Source organism: Chenopodium album, chromosome 23 (genome assembly GCF_948465745.1).
Source record: "Chenopodium album chromosome 23, dcCheAlbu1.1, whole genome shotgun sequence".
NCBI lineage: Eukaryota > Viridiplantae > Streptophyta > Magnoliopsida > Caryophyllales > Amaranthaceae > Chenopodium > Chenopodium album.
The window spans coordinates 11,145,324-11,160,383 of record NC_137856.1 but is presented as its reverse complement, the minus strand read 5'-3'; the positions used below and the strand labels follow the sequence as shown (position 1 = coordinate 11,160,383).

The following is a 15,060-nucleotide window of genomic DNA, read 5'->3' as shown; positions in this document are numbered from 1 at the left end:
CTAGTGCAACACTTTTTTTTCTATTACTTTAGTTCAAGTTAACAAATAAATATTGTTGCGTTAGATTATTAAGAGTAACATTTCTGTAAGTGTTGCAATCTTAAGTGTTGCCTATTCTCATTTTTTTTGTAGTGCGCTTCTCCCTAGGCGAGTGCAAGAGGAGATATTTGACAAGGGGTTGTTTACCGTGTCCGTGAGGACGAATGCAAAGGGGGATAAGGAAGTTGTCCCTCAATGTTATCTCCCCTTTTACAAATGGTTTGAAGAGGGAGTGTTCTTAGCCGCCTGTGGGCTAAGCTCTGAGATGCCGAGAGGTAGTCGGTCGTCTTTTTAAAATGCAATTTCATTTTGCTTTTCAATACTTGTTTGATGATTCTAACACTTGTTCTTTTTGCAAACAAAGCAATGGAGAAGCTCTCGGCCTCAAGGAAGCCGGCTGTATCTGCTGCACGATACAGATCAAACGTCCTCAACAAGACGGGGGACGAGCAGCAACCAGCCGGGACGCCCAAGGTAAAGACCTGCCATACTTAGCATTTTTTAGCTAAATTGGATTTGTCCGCATGGTTTCTGACGTCTTCTTTTCTTTTGTGTTGGTGTAGGGTGCCCCTACCAAGTCTCCTTCCAAACCATCCGACCCTAAACTTCAAAAGGTTAGGGCGGGTGATGTGAGCGCATCCGGCAAGTCCTGGAAGCACATAGCTAAACCAAAGAGATGCCCAGACGACTCTTCTCTCGAAGCTGATAGGGAGATCAGCAAACCGGATGTCTAAAGGACATCGAAGGGTAGCTTCAACCAACCCACCACTGATGTCGGCTCAGCAGGAGAGAGGAGGAGTTTGGGGAAAGAGGAGGACGTGCAGGACGACGGTAAAAACCATTTGCCTTCTTTGTTCTATCCTTTAGATAGAATTGTGTTATTTTACTAACTTTTTTCCTCCTTCAGTCCCTGTGCAGAGGCCGACTGTAATCCAGATGGCCAGGTCCATGCTGAGGGCGGTTGATCTTGACAACAAGACGTCTGTTAGAGGAGTCGGCACCCTAGACTTGGATGGCATCTTGGGGAACCTCTGCGAGATACAAATTTTAACTTAAGCCTTTTTTTTTGGCTCAAGTTTTTATCCGCCTGGTTTTAACCATTCGGCTTTTTGTTGAGTGCAGGCCACACTGCGCGTACATGGGCTCAGGCAACCCCTCAAGCAGAAATCCAAAGAGGTAACAGCCGTTTATGCTCGAGCCGAGTCTTCCTTGGATCGAGCTCAATTTGAAATTGCTTAGAATGAGCATCTGACGCTTGATATGATGTATTCCCAGGCGGAAGCCAATCTGCAGGTGAAGAAGGACCTGGACTCGACCCGCCTGCAAATCACTGCCCTTAAGACTGAAAACCAAGGTCTTAAGGAGAAGCTTGAGCCTCTTCAAGAGGCCAAGAAGGAGGCCGAGAGGGCCAAGCAGAGAAAGAAGCCCTTGTTCAGCAAATGATGAGTGATAATGACGCTATCATGCGGGCAACTTGGGCGTCTGTACAGCCGGACTCGGACTATCAGACTTGGAAGTCCAAGTTTGATGAGGCTAGCAAGGAATTCGACGCTCGCCTCATTGAAGAGGCTGAGAATGCGGCTAAGGCTGCTGCTGAGGCCGAGGAAGGTTCCGGGTCCGACTCTTCTGGGGAGTTGTCCTCCAGTGGGGAGGAAGGAGATCAGGCGGAGGAGGGAGAGAAAAATGATGAAGAGTAGCCGAAGGACAATAGGCCGGCTGCCAATGCTACGAACCTCCCCTGATCATTTAAGCTTTAAGTTATTTCTGCGGCCGAATGGCCATGTGTTCTGCTTTTCCGGCCTGTGTGCCGAGTATTCATGTATTTTACCGACCGAGGGGTCGGGTACTTTGACAATTTCCCTGGCTTTGCCAAGAAAAAATCTTTAATCAGTCGTCTGATGGCGATTAGTTTTCTTAATTTGAAATCATTCGGCCGTTTGGCTAAAGTTATTCATATTGTTGTCCTTTAAATTTTTTCATTGCATGTTTTTTGGCTAAGTATTATAACCTGTATACCATGTGAATGTTCTTGCCCCTGTACAGATGTCGAGTGGTTTCGGTTGATTGGATTGATTGACTTAGAAATTATTGATACTTAGAAGAGTATGCATGGTTTCTAAGTCAATCAATCACTATGGTGATTGCCCCAAACCACGCGATAGACGGCCATCCAGAGTTGGCAAATAATTGTTTCCATTCGGCCATTAGCACAAACGAAACTCAAATTTTTAACTTAGCAAATTTGCTAAGGGGTAAACCTCCGTCTGTTTTGCCCCAAGAGCTAAAAACAGGCGCCTCCGGCCATAGGCCTCGTTAAGATAAGATGCTAAGTTTGAAACTTAGCCAATTTACTTAAGAAGAATTGTCCGCCTGTTCCGTGCTTGAGCAGAAGCAGGCGTATCTGGCCAAAGGCCTCATTAGGTGCTAAGTAGTTTACTCAACTTGTAAATTAACAAGAATTTTCCGCCTGTGTTGCCCCAGAGCAAAATCAGGCGCATCCGGATTAATGCCTCAATAGCCTCTACTTATGAAACAGTGACCCTTTTCCGACTGTGTTAGAACAGTTAGAAAATTCTGGCCTTTTAGATTTCACTTTCGATTAAACCAAACGACTGCGAATGCTGCCTTAGCATTCGGTAGGGCCGCTTGGTGTATTAGTAGAGCAATGTCCCACCCAAATGGGAGATGCTTCTCCTCGACGAATTCGCCCGAATGGACGTCGCCGGTTATCTGACTCGTGTTGGAGCAGACGGTCATACTCATGTTGGAGCAGACTGTGACCATTCGGCCTCTATTTGTTTATTAATATCCGGCCATTGGCCTCAAAATAATATCCGGCCATTGGCCTCGTCATGATTTTATCTAGCCTGAGGCCTCTTAAATGATCAAGTAAATATTCGTTAAGTGTTGACATAAACTTAAAGAATTTCGTAGGAACGACTGCTTCAAAATAGTCGGCTCCTTCAGAAAGATTGGAGCGTCTGCTGTTGGGACAGACGCTTTCCAAATGCATTGGCCGTCTGTATTTTCTACAGGCGACGCTAATAAAACTTAACTAAAAAGACAAGTTGGGAAATGAAGGCATATTCTCATTAAAAAAACTTGAGATAACAAAATTTGAGGTATTTACATTCGTACTTAGAAGTAGTACTTTTTCAAGTTGTCTACATTCCAAGTTCCAGGCAGCTGCCTGCCGTCTGGTTCTTCCATGCGGTAGGTGCGGTCTCTTACTTCCTCATAGATTCGGTAGGGGCCTTCCTAATTTGGGATTAGCTTTGTCTTCTCATTCGCCCTACCATCTGCCTTCATTTTCCGTAGCACAAAGTCCCCCACTTTGAGAGGACGCTTGTGTACTCTTTTGTTGTAAGCCCGAGTCATTCTTAGCCGGTATATCTCATGGCGCAAGGCAGCATTTCCCCTGCGCTCTGGAAGTGAGTCCAATGCTAGCCGCATGGCCTCCCAGTTCACCTCTTCGTCATACAACATGATTCGAAGAGTCGGCTCGTAGTGTTCAATGGGCAGGACAACTTCTGCACCATACACCATGAGAAATGGGGTTTCTCCAGTCGCCCCTTTAGCAGCCGTTCTGATGGACCAGAGGACGTGTGGTAATTCATCCGCCCAAAGGCCACCAGCCCGTTCAATTTTCTTTTTAATCACGTCTGAGATTAAATTGTTGAAGGCTTCGACCTGGTCGTTTGCTTAAGGTCGGCCGACTGAGGCAAAGAAGCTTGAGACCCCTTGGTCTCCCAGCCAAGTCTTGAGTTGAGGCGTCTCAAACTGAGGACCATTGTCAAAAACCATAGACATGGGCACCCCGAAACGAGTGATAATATTACTCTAGAGGAAGGAAATGACATCTTTTGTCTTGATGTTTTTGACTGCCTCCGCCTCTAACCACTTGGTAAAGTAATCCACAGCCACCAATATGTAGCGCTTGTAGCCTGGTGCGGCTGTGTATGGCCCCAGTATGTCCATGCCCCACTCGGCAAAGGGTATTGGGCTGTGGATGGCCGTCAGGTCTGTAGCCGGACGATGCATGAGCTTGCCAAATTTTTGGCACTTTTTTCACCATCTCCATTGCATCCGACACTAGAGTCGGTCAGAAGTAGAGCCGCCTAGCCTTGGCAGCAAGATACCTGCCGCCTATATGGGAGGCGTAGAATCCCGAATGCAACTCTTCGAGGACTTCTTTACCCTTCTCAGGGGTAACGCACTTCAACAGGGGTTTCAGAAAACCAGCCCTGAAGAGTTCTCCTTGTCGCAACTCGAAGTTAGCCGCTCGTTTTTTCAGAATAGCCGCCTCTTGTGGTGAGTCATGGAGCGTGCCGTCTGCAAGATAGGCCCGGATGCTGTCCATCCAGGTTGAGCTTCGGTCAAGAATTCCAATGGGGTCTTCTTCAGATATACTTCTTTTTTCCATGACCTCCCAGAAGACTGACCGAGGCATTTCACAGGAGGCGGATGATGCCAGCTTGGACAGAGCATCCGCCTGATTGTTTGAAGACTTGGGCACTTGAATTTGATGGAATTCCTCAAGTTTCCCAACTTCATCCTTGACCGCCTGGAGGTATTTAACCATGGCCGGATGAGTGGCCTCGTACGTCCCATTGACTTGGAGTACGACCAGTTGAGAATCAGAGCAGGCGTCAATCTTCTTTGCCCCTGTTGCCTTACAATACCGAATGCCGGCAAGCAAGGCTTCATACTCGGCCTCATTGTTAGAGACCTGGAACTTGAACCGTAGTGCATACTCATACTTATCTCCCTCAAGAGATTGAAAGATAATTCCCGCACCACAGCCGATCGTAGTGGAGCTCTCGTCCACATACACTTTCCAAACTGACTAGTATTGTCCGGAGCAACCGGCCTTGTCATTTCCACAATAAAGTCGGCGAATGCTTGCCCCTTTATTGCTTTCCTTGGTTCGTAAGTTATTTCCAATCCTTGCATTTCAATCGCCCATTTGAGCATTCGTCCAGAAGACTTCAAGGTTGTAAGTGGCCGCGTGATCGGTTGGTCAGTGTAGACCACTACCGCACGCGCCAAGAAGTAAGGTTTTAACTTCTTGATGGCCATGTAAAGAGCGAGACCAAATTTTTCAACCATGGGGTACCGAAGCTCAGCGTTCCTAAGAACATGGATGATGAAATAGACCGGGAGCTGGATACTATCTCTTTCAGCTAAGAGAATGGCGCTGAGGGCATGATAGGAGACGAACAAGTACATGAAGAGCTTCTCTTTGGGCAGAGGGCTAACAAGCCTCGGCAAAGAGTGCAGATGAGTTTTTAGCTTTTGAAAGGCCACCTCTGCGTCATCCCCCCATTTAAAGTTGGTCTTCTTCATGATTGCCTGGAATAAGTAGAGACACTTGTCGCCTGACCGACTGAGGAATCTCACCAGGGCCGCCAGACAACCTGTCAGTTTTTGCACTTCTTTCACAGTACGGGGCGACTACATGTCGATGACCGCCTGTATTTTCTCAGGGTTGGCCTCTATTCCCCGTTGGTCAATTAGGAATCCGAGAAACTTCCCAGACTCAACACCAAGGACACACTTTTTTGGATTTAGCATGACGTTGTGCCGCCTGAGTGTGGCGAATGTCTCTCGGAGATCAGTAAGGTGGTCCGCTTGTTGTTTGGATTTGACTATCATGTCATCAATGTATGTTTCTACATTCCTTCCAATTTGATTAATGAAGACCGTATTAATCATTTGTAGGAAAGTAGCAGACGCATTCTTCAAACCAAACGGCATCACAGTATAACAGAACAACCCCTAATCAGTGACGAATGCCGTCTTTTCTTGATCTTTTTTCCACAGGGGGATCTGATGGAAGCCTGAGTAGGCGTCCATGAAACTCATCAGGGCATGTCCGGCTGTTGAATCGACCAGACTGTCGATCTTTGGCAGTGGATAACTATCCTTCGGACATGCTCTGTTCAGGTCGGTGTAGTCAACACACATCCGCCAAGTCCCGTTCGGCTTTTTTACTAACACAACGTTAGCCACCCACTCAGGTAAATTACATGGCCGAATGAACTTGGCGTCCTGCAGCTTTTTAACTTCAGCTACTGCCGCCTGACTTCTTTCCTCGCCGTGGTTTCTTTTCTTTTGCCGAATGGACTTCTTTTTGGGATCCACGGCGAGTTTGTGGACAGCGAGATCCGGGCTGATGTCTGGCATCTCTTCCACTTCAAAGGCAAAGATGTCTTTGAATTCTTTCAGTAGTTGGTGCAGGCTGTCACCTAGCTTAGCAAATGCAACCGTCCCCACTTTAACAGTTCGCTCTGGCCGACTGTTGTCTAGAGGGATATCAATGTGGTCACGAGTCGGCTGGGGAAGGAGGTCGTCTGACCGTTCCCCGGTCAGTGATTGCTATTGCTTTTCTTTTTTGACCACCACCAGCTGATCAATCTTTGTCTTTTTTCCGGCTGGTGGGGCCACCTGATCTTCCTTGATATCATCAAGGTCGATTGTTTGTTTGTCCTGGACGGTTGTTGCGACCGCGGGTTTTACGTCCGAGAGATAGCACTCTCGAGCCGTCTTTTGGTCCCCATTAAGGGAACCGACTGTGCCATCATCCCTCTCATACTTGACAAGCATGAGGGCGGGAATGATGACGGCCTTGCACTCGTTCAGAGTGGGTCGGCCAAAGATGAGGTTGTAAGCAGTGAGCTCTTTAACCACTAGGATACGGATGGTCATATGACGACCGTTTCCCTTATTTCCCAGGCGGACGAGCAAGTCTATCCGTCCGACTGGGTGCACAATTCCTCCCCCAAACCCTACAAGGGTGTGGGAGACCTCCATCATGCTATCCGGCTTGTACTTGAGATTGGATAAGCATTTGAGGCTGATGAGGTCAGAGGAGCTGCCTGTGTCTATCAAAATTCGACCAACCAGTTGGTTGGCCAGTTTGCATTCAATGACCACAAGGTCATCATGCGGCCGACGGACTTTGCCTCTGTCCTTTTCGGTGATGATGACTTCAGGGAAGGCCGATGTGCTTGCCGCCTCTCCCTCTTCAACAAAATGGATCATCTTATTCAGATGATCCTTGGTTGTAACACCCTAGAAATTCCTTTCCTTTAAAAATACCTATTTTACTCTTTAAAACACGATTTAGGAATATCTAAGACATTACTACCACCGTGAGAACAGCTAAGGCAATTATCAAAGACACACAGCGGAATACTTAAATCAAAACCATTCAAAACGAGTCAACTTAAAAGTCAACCAAACGAAAGTAAAGTTAAAACCAAAGTCAAACGAAGTCGAATAAAATCAACCTACAACTTGGAACCATTGTAGGCCCTTATCAAAACCAATTAAAATACGAAAACCTTTGCGTTAGTCTCATAAGCATAACATAACATAATATTTGAAAGCAATAAACCACATCTCAACTAATAGAAACTAGCATGATTCGCTCTTCACTCATGCCCCGTCATGAATATGCTTCAATACCTGAAAAGATTATCTCCACTTGTCCCCACTACTCTCCATTAAAAAGGGGTCATCATAGGGCCAAGATAAAGACATGGCCAAACACACAAACACACACAATCAGTAAACCTGAGTACCTAAGCGTAATTAAACACACTAACATGCTTTCACCTATCAACACACATTTACTTACCTCAATGCACCTGTTTACAAGCACACACAACAATCAACAAGACATATTCACTAGACACTAAATAATTCATTTAGCGTTGATTACGCATCGAACGTGTTTCCAACTCTACCTCCCCAAATAAATTGAGGTTAACTGACACGGGAGCTAACCGTGCCAGCGACAAAACCATACATAGATGGCGGAATTCCAGCGCATAATAATGATAATAAAAAGGAATGTATAGCGTCCTGTACTCCGTTAGAAGTTATGATCAAATATAAAGTCACATAACTCCCCCCATATGTTCATACTCAAGGTATATACGTTCCAAGAGTTTTGGTGTGTAATCTCTTTCATTTTACGTTATTTACATATTATTAGACTTGGTGATGACTCTCAAAGCATAACAATTTAATCATCAATAATTATTCAATCAACAAACATACCAATTTAATTCTTGAAAATTTAGTCCACATAATATTTAATATTGAACCCTTTTTAATTCTACCTCAGTGTCAAAGACACCTTAAACGCATAAAGCGCCAAAAATCCTATCCCTCGGTGTTAAAAACACCTTAAGTGCACAAAGGCACCAACATACAATTTATTCCTCGTGTACATAGACACTTATATAGCTCCTTCCTCATGCTTAAAGCATCAATAAAAATTATATGAACCATAATTAAATTCCTTTTCAATATTCCAAACATAATTAAACATGTAGTTTATTAATCATGCATTCTAACACGCCATAAATAAAAGTGGAGTGCATATAATCATGCCAAAATATAATTTTTCAATCCGTAAACCATCACAAATACTTCATGCTTCCCAATTCAATTACCAACACCAACAATTCACAATTCCATACAAAAACCTTAGCATGATACTACTTGTAATTGATTGAAACCAAAGCTAGAATGATTCTACATCATCAAAATATGCTAAGTACGCGAACGTACCTCAATAAAGCCCATAAAGTGGCCGAAAATACAACAATTTCCGAATCAAGTCTCCTACATAAAGGAACAATAATACTAAATTAATTACCCTTGTATACATAATTTCCAGCAACTTAAACTCACTTTACACCATTTAAAATAATCTGAAAATTATTTTAAAACCCCTAATCAAACTCCTTTTAATAGGTAATCACACCCTTTTTATTAAAATCACAATTATACTACTTTAAATAAAATTTCAGCATTTTAAACTAATCAAAAACCCCTTTAAAACTTCATCAAAATACATCTTTATACTTGAATTATCCATAGAAAAATTAAATTATCTCTTACCCTTTAAAATCAAGGATAAAATTTAAAGCAATAAAAAAAAACTTCGTTAAAAAACAAAAACTGCCCGAAAATCATATTTAGAAGCTGAATTTGGCCATGAGAGGGTGATGCTCATTACCAAAGGTAGTGAGTCTTTCTTAAAACGTTGTTTTCACATGGAAAACTCTACTTTTTTAATAAAAATCGGATGAGTTTAGAACCTGGTCGGGATTAAAACGGGATTAATATTAACGAACGGAAATCTAAAAATTAAAACACGAATTTACGTGTTCAAAATAATCTGGAGTTAAGTTAAACTAATTAGTAGTTATAATCACCAAAATTTCAAAACATCATTACTATAAATGCCCTAAATCAATTGTTCATAAAAACCCTAAAAATCAAGTCTTGAATGAATTAAAAACCCTAACTTTATAATTTATTAAATCTGAAAATAATGTCAATAATAAAAATCTGAAATTATAGTTTTAAATCATTATAACATGTTTTTTATACTAAATAAACACATTTAGAACAATTAAAATAAAAAACCCACATATATAATTATAACCCACCATTATAATAGAAGAGGAGAGAGAAAGCAAGAAGTGGAGGATGGAACTTCGGCAGGGCGCGCGGCAGCCACGTTGCCGGCGGTGGTCGACAGAGCCCGGCAGGTGGTGGTCGGTGTGATGATGTGGCAGCAACAAGGCTGAAATTTGGGTGGGTTTATATGACCCAAAACCCACGTAAATGCAAGAAGAAAAAGAAAGAATAAGAAAAGGAAAAAGGAAAAGAAGAAAGAAAGAATAAAAGAAAATAGCTTACCTTGACCATTTGACCTTTTTGGGTGGTAAAATTTTGGGGATAAGTAGAGTATTTATAGTGTAGAGTAGGTTAGGGTAGATTTTGGGCTTCATAAAAAAAATTATGGAGTTGAATAATAAAATAGTTGGCCCAAATTATAAAAATAGGATAGTTGGATATGGGTTATATTTAGATAGAATACTTATTAACCCAAAAACATGTTTTATTCAGAATCCAATAATTTAAAATGGGTTGACCCACACTACTACAATTGTTGCAAAATCCAACGATCTTAACAACAACGTGTCAACAAGGAACCGTTATATTAAGTAGCTTTAAAAATATACTATAATGTATGACAACTCTCCTTCTTGAACCTTTGTTATAAGTGGATATCTTTAACAACGAATTATGAATTAGACAACATTTAATATTTAGCCGGTGTTAAAGGAATACAATTTGAATAACGGGCCTTTGGTAAGCGTTGTTGAAGGGCCTTTGTATCTTCTACTGTAGTAAAATTCCAATAAACTTTTTCTGCTTAAAAAATTATAATAAAATAAAATAAAACCAATAAACCCCCAAAATTTATCCCCAAAAAAGCATCAGCTTCTAGTCCCTCTATGACTCTATCCCACTCTCCCACAAAACCCACTCACAGAATTTGGCGGGTTGTGAAACTCTACTTCTCCGCTTCCACTCTCCATAAACGTGATGGAACTGCTACTATTCCACTCTCATTGTTTCTGTAATGGTCATATATATAAGGGGAAAAAAATCAAATCTCACTTTTCTCTTTCCTCGTTCTGGTTTGCAAGACATCTTTCGGTACGGTATTCTATCAATTCATCTTAATTTCTTAGGGTTCGTTGTTTGAATTAAACTGATTTGAGTCTAATTTGATGTAATTAGGGAGGCTGAGGTTACGATTTGTGGAGTACATATTAGACAACTTATTTGCGGACTTCGGTAAGTAATTCATCTACTAAGTATTACTAATTTTTAGCTTTTTTGATGTTTAATTTGTTTTATTTAAATTGCATGTGGCTTCATTGGCAAGAATCTAGGTAAATTGTTTCATAAAATTATATGTATGGTTGAAATTAGATGTATGGTGAATCAATTTTGGTCGGTTTACCATGATTAAGAGGATATGTATACATTATAGCTAACACACAATTAATTTAATTTGTATTATCTTTGGTACGTAGCTAATTCATATTTGTTTCTTTCCCCATATTGATATTCTGTTTGTTGGATTGGTATGTTGGTTTCTTTCCAATTATAAAAAGAAAATAGAATTCCATATTGATTTATTGGGATGATGTTGGCAACGGGTGGGATTTAGTGAATTTTTTTGATTGGAGCTTGTATTATTTTACTTGGCTATGAATAATTACACAATTTCATGTGCATTTAGAATGATATATATTTCGTATTTAGAGTAATAATTGCTTCTGGTTGGTAAACATAGTTTAACAACTACAATGTAAGGTTATATTATACTCCCTCCGGCCCCGAATGATAGTCACTTTTGCCATTTTTAGTGACCCTAAATGTTAGTTACATTTGATTTTTTCAAGTACCATTAATATTATTTTTTTACCAAAATTCTCCAACATTTGAATAAATATTTGTGCAAATTTAACTTTCCCATGTAAATTTTACTTTCCCATGTACTTTAATTACTCTCTCTCTACTTTTTTGCATACCCAATGTAAATTTACTTTTTCAATGTACTTTCTTTAATTATCCTTAATTCCCGTGATTTTTCTTCAAAAGTGACTATCATTTGGGGCCGGAGGGAGTAGTTTTTTTGCTTCTGAATGAAGTAAAAGTACTTGACATCCATAATTAGATTTGTAGGCCTAATACACAATAACACTAGAACTTCGTATCTATTACACATCAACAAGAAAGACCCATTTATAAAATAGTGCTATCATGCTTATGGAAATGCAAAAAAGTACTCTTCCAAACCTCTAGCTATCTCAAGATGACCAACATCTTTAATAGATTTAATCACTATGCCAATAAATTGAGTTTCACTCACATATTTTTTGTTGTAAGAAACACAAAACTAATAAAGGGATTCAAATTACTCCATCAAATTTACGCCCACTCTCGAATATATATCATGCAGTATTACTATGTTCATATAATCTATATAATTCATTTGTAAGATTAATTAAAAGACTACAAAGAAAAAAGCTCATTTATCATTTTCTTTTGTATCATTCAAAAGAGGTAATTGGGTTTCTTTTGAAAATTAAGCTTAGACTTAAATTATTGGAAAGTTGCATTTTAGGGTGGGGCTCCAAAGCAAAAGTCTGTTGTTACTTCAGAAATAATAAAAAAAAATCTCTTGCAAATCAATTACTTATTTTATACCCTACTCTAATTGGATATGAAAACATGGATCATGCTCCATATATAATTCATCTTATATATCAACCTTAGTACTTTCACTCCTCTCATTCTTGCTTAAAAGCTTAACCTTTATAAGTATCTCTTTCAAACACATCTATATGTACATCAATTATTTTTTTTAGGATTTTTCTACATTATAACCCTCTAACTTTTCGTTTTCTACGATGTGCCCCCCTTTTTGAGAAATCAACACTGTAACCTCAAAAAACATTTAACTTCTATACGGTAACCTTGCCGTTAACAAATTCCGTTAGTGGAGCACACTCACCACTTAATAATATTTTTTTATCGATTTGCGTGTTGGAAATGGTTCCGTTAAAGGTTTTGGGGGCTACTTTGGGCCTAAGGGGTCCAAATTGAGCTCAAATTTGACAAAAAAATGACACAAATGTCTTATTTTGCGTATTAAATACGTAAACACGCAAATCGAGACATTTCTTAATATGCAAAATGAGCCATTTGTGTTATTTTTTTTGTCAAATCTAAGCCCTTTAGGAACAAAATAGCCCCCAAAAACATTAACGAAACCATTTCCAACACGCAAATCGATTAAAAAATATTATTAAGTGGTGCGTGGGCCCCACAAACGGAATTAGTTAACGACAAGATAACGGCAAGGTTACCATATAGAAGCTAAATGTATTTTGAGGTTATAGTGTAGATTTCTCAAAAAAGGGGGCACATCGTAGAAAACGGAAAGTTAGAGGGTTATAATGTAGAAAAACCCTTTTTTTTATTATTTTTTTTAGGCAAAATAATCATTTCAATACAAAGATGCTAAAGTCACTAACCCTTTAAATTTAATAGCCACAAAATAAATGATGAAAGATATTAGGAATAGATATTATTTAATTGGTTGTCATGTAAAAGCAATATTTGAATTGAACAGAATAAATCACCAAATGCATTAGTTTAAGTTAAAATTATCATAGTCAAATATATGAAGTCAGTACAAAGTTAGAGTCGTAGACACATTCAGAAATAAAGACTACTTGTATTATAAGAAATATGATGAGGCATGCTATGTGGTAGCAGCAGCTGATGTGGCAGCTTATGTGGCAGCGTGACTAATTCTGAAAACAAAAAAAAAAAATTGATAGAAGTATTAAATTAATAGTGTTTGATAATAATGAAAGAATATTGGACAAAATCAAGTTAATCAAAATTTTGTTTAGATTGATTAAAATTTATTAACTGTTCAATAACACTGACCGTTATGAAAATAACATTCTAAACATCCGAATAGAATAATATGTCCATGTGTTGAATGTTGCTTTCAAACCTGACTTAGTGCTGAAGAACTTAGAGATCATTTGACCATTTATGGAATAGATGAAAACTACACGAATTGGGTTCGACATGTAGAGGTTGGAGATGTTTCTCTTGATTGGGGTGGTGCTCACGATGAGCCAAATGAAGACAACACCTGGGAAGGAGGAGATCACTTAGAGGAGTTGACGCGTGTGATTGAGGAAGAATTACAAGATTGCCCAGAAATGCTTGATAACATAACTAATGATGCAAAAACACCCTTATATCCCGGTTGTACAAAACACACTAGATTGTCAACTATCTTAAAATTGTACAACATGAAAGCTAGCAACGGGTGGAGTGATAAAAGCTTCACAACGTTACTTGAATTTTTAGAAGTTGTGTTGCCTAAGGACAATACAATTCCGAGTAGTTCATATGAGGCCCAAAAGATGTTGCGTTCAATGGGCATGAGCTATGAGAGGATACACGCATGTCCTAATGATTGCATTTTATATCGAAAGGAGTATGCATCTTTAACAAAGTGTCCTGAGTGCAATGTGTCTCGATACAAGAAGAAAGATAAGGTTCATGCCAAAGTGTTATGGTACTTTCCCATTGTACCAAGATTTCGACGTTTGTTTAGTAGTCCAGAAGATGCAAAGAACCTGACTTGGCATGCAAATGGGAGGATTAAGGATGATGGTTTGCTTAGACACCCTGCCGATTCTCCGCAACGGATCAAAATTGATAAAGAATTTCCTGAATTTGCTGGTGAAGATAGAAATCTTCGTCTTGCACTCGCTACCGATGGAATGAATCCATTTGGAAGTCAAAGTAGCTCATATAGTGTATGGCCTGTTATTCTGATTATATATAACTTATCTCAAGAGTTGTGCATGAAAAGAAAATATATGATGCTATCTATGTTAATCTCAAGGCCAAAACAACCCGGGAATGACATAGATGTTTATTTTGCGCCCCTTATTGAAGACTTGAAGATGTTGTGGGACACAGGTGTTGAAGTGTTTGATGCATCTCATAACAAGAATTTTAATTTAAAGGCTATGCTTTTTGGGACAATAAATGATTTCCCTGCGTATGGAAATCTCTCTGGATATAGTAACAAAGGATATAAGGCATGTCCTATATGTGATGATGGTATGTGTGACATGTATTTAAATCACAGTAACAAAGTTATTTATCCTGGTTATCGTCAATTTCTGCCATCAGACCATCACTATCGTAGACTAAAAAAAGCTTTCAATGGTAAGACAGAAGAGGGTAAAGCACCTAAGCCACTAACTGGTGTTCAAGTTTTTGAAAAGGTAAAAGGGTTGGAAGTCAAATTTGGAAAACAAAATGCAAATCTTCTTCCCAACACTGGTTATAAGAAGAAGTCAATATTTTTTGACCTTCCATATTGGAGCTCTTTGTATGTGCAACATTTTCTTGATGTCATGAACATTGAAAAAAATGCGTGTGATAGTCTTATTGGAACTTTGCTTAATGTTCTTGGAAAGACCAAAGATGGTAAATAGTCAAGATTGGATCTCGTTGACTTAGGCATTAGAGAAGAACTAAAACCTCAGACTAAGAATAGGCGTACATATTTACCTCCAGCCTGTCATACGTTAT

The 15,060-nt window shown here is 39.7% G+C and overlaps 1 protein-coding gene across 1 annotated transcript; it reads left to right on the top strand.

Moving 5' to 3' along the window:
- Positions 1-10,364: 10,364 nt before the first annotated feature.
- LOC145607020 (uncharacterized) lies at positions 10,365-14,963 on the top strand. Its single transcript, XM_081662810.1, has 3 exons — positions 10,365-10,489; positions 10,654-10,710; positions 13,463-14,963. The coding sequence occupies exons 1-3, from the start codon at positions 10,365-10,367 to the stop codon at positions 14,961-14,963; spliced, it is 1,683 nt and encodes a 560-aa protein (XP_081518936.1).
- The last annotated feature ends 97 nt before the right edge of the window (positions 14,964-15,060 follow it).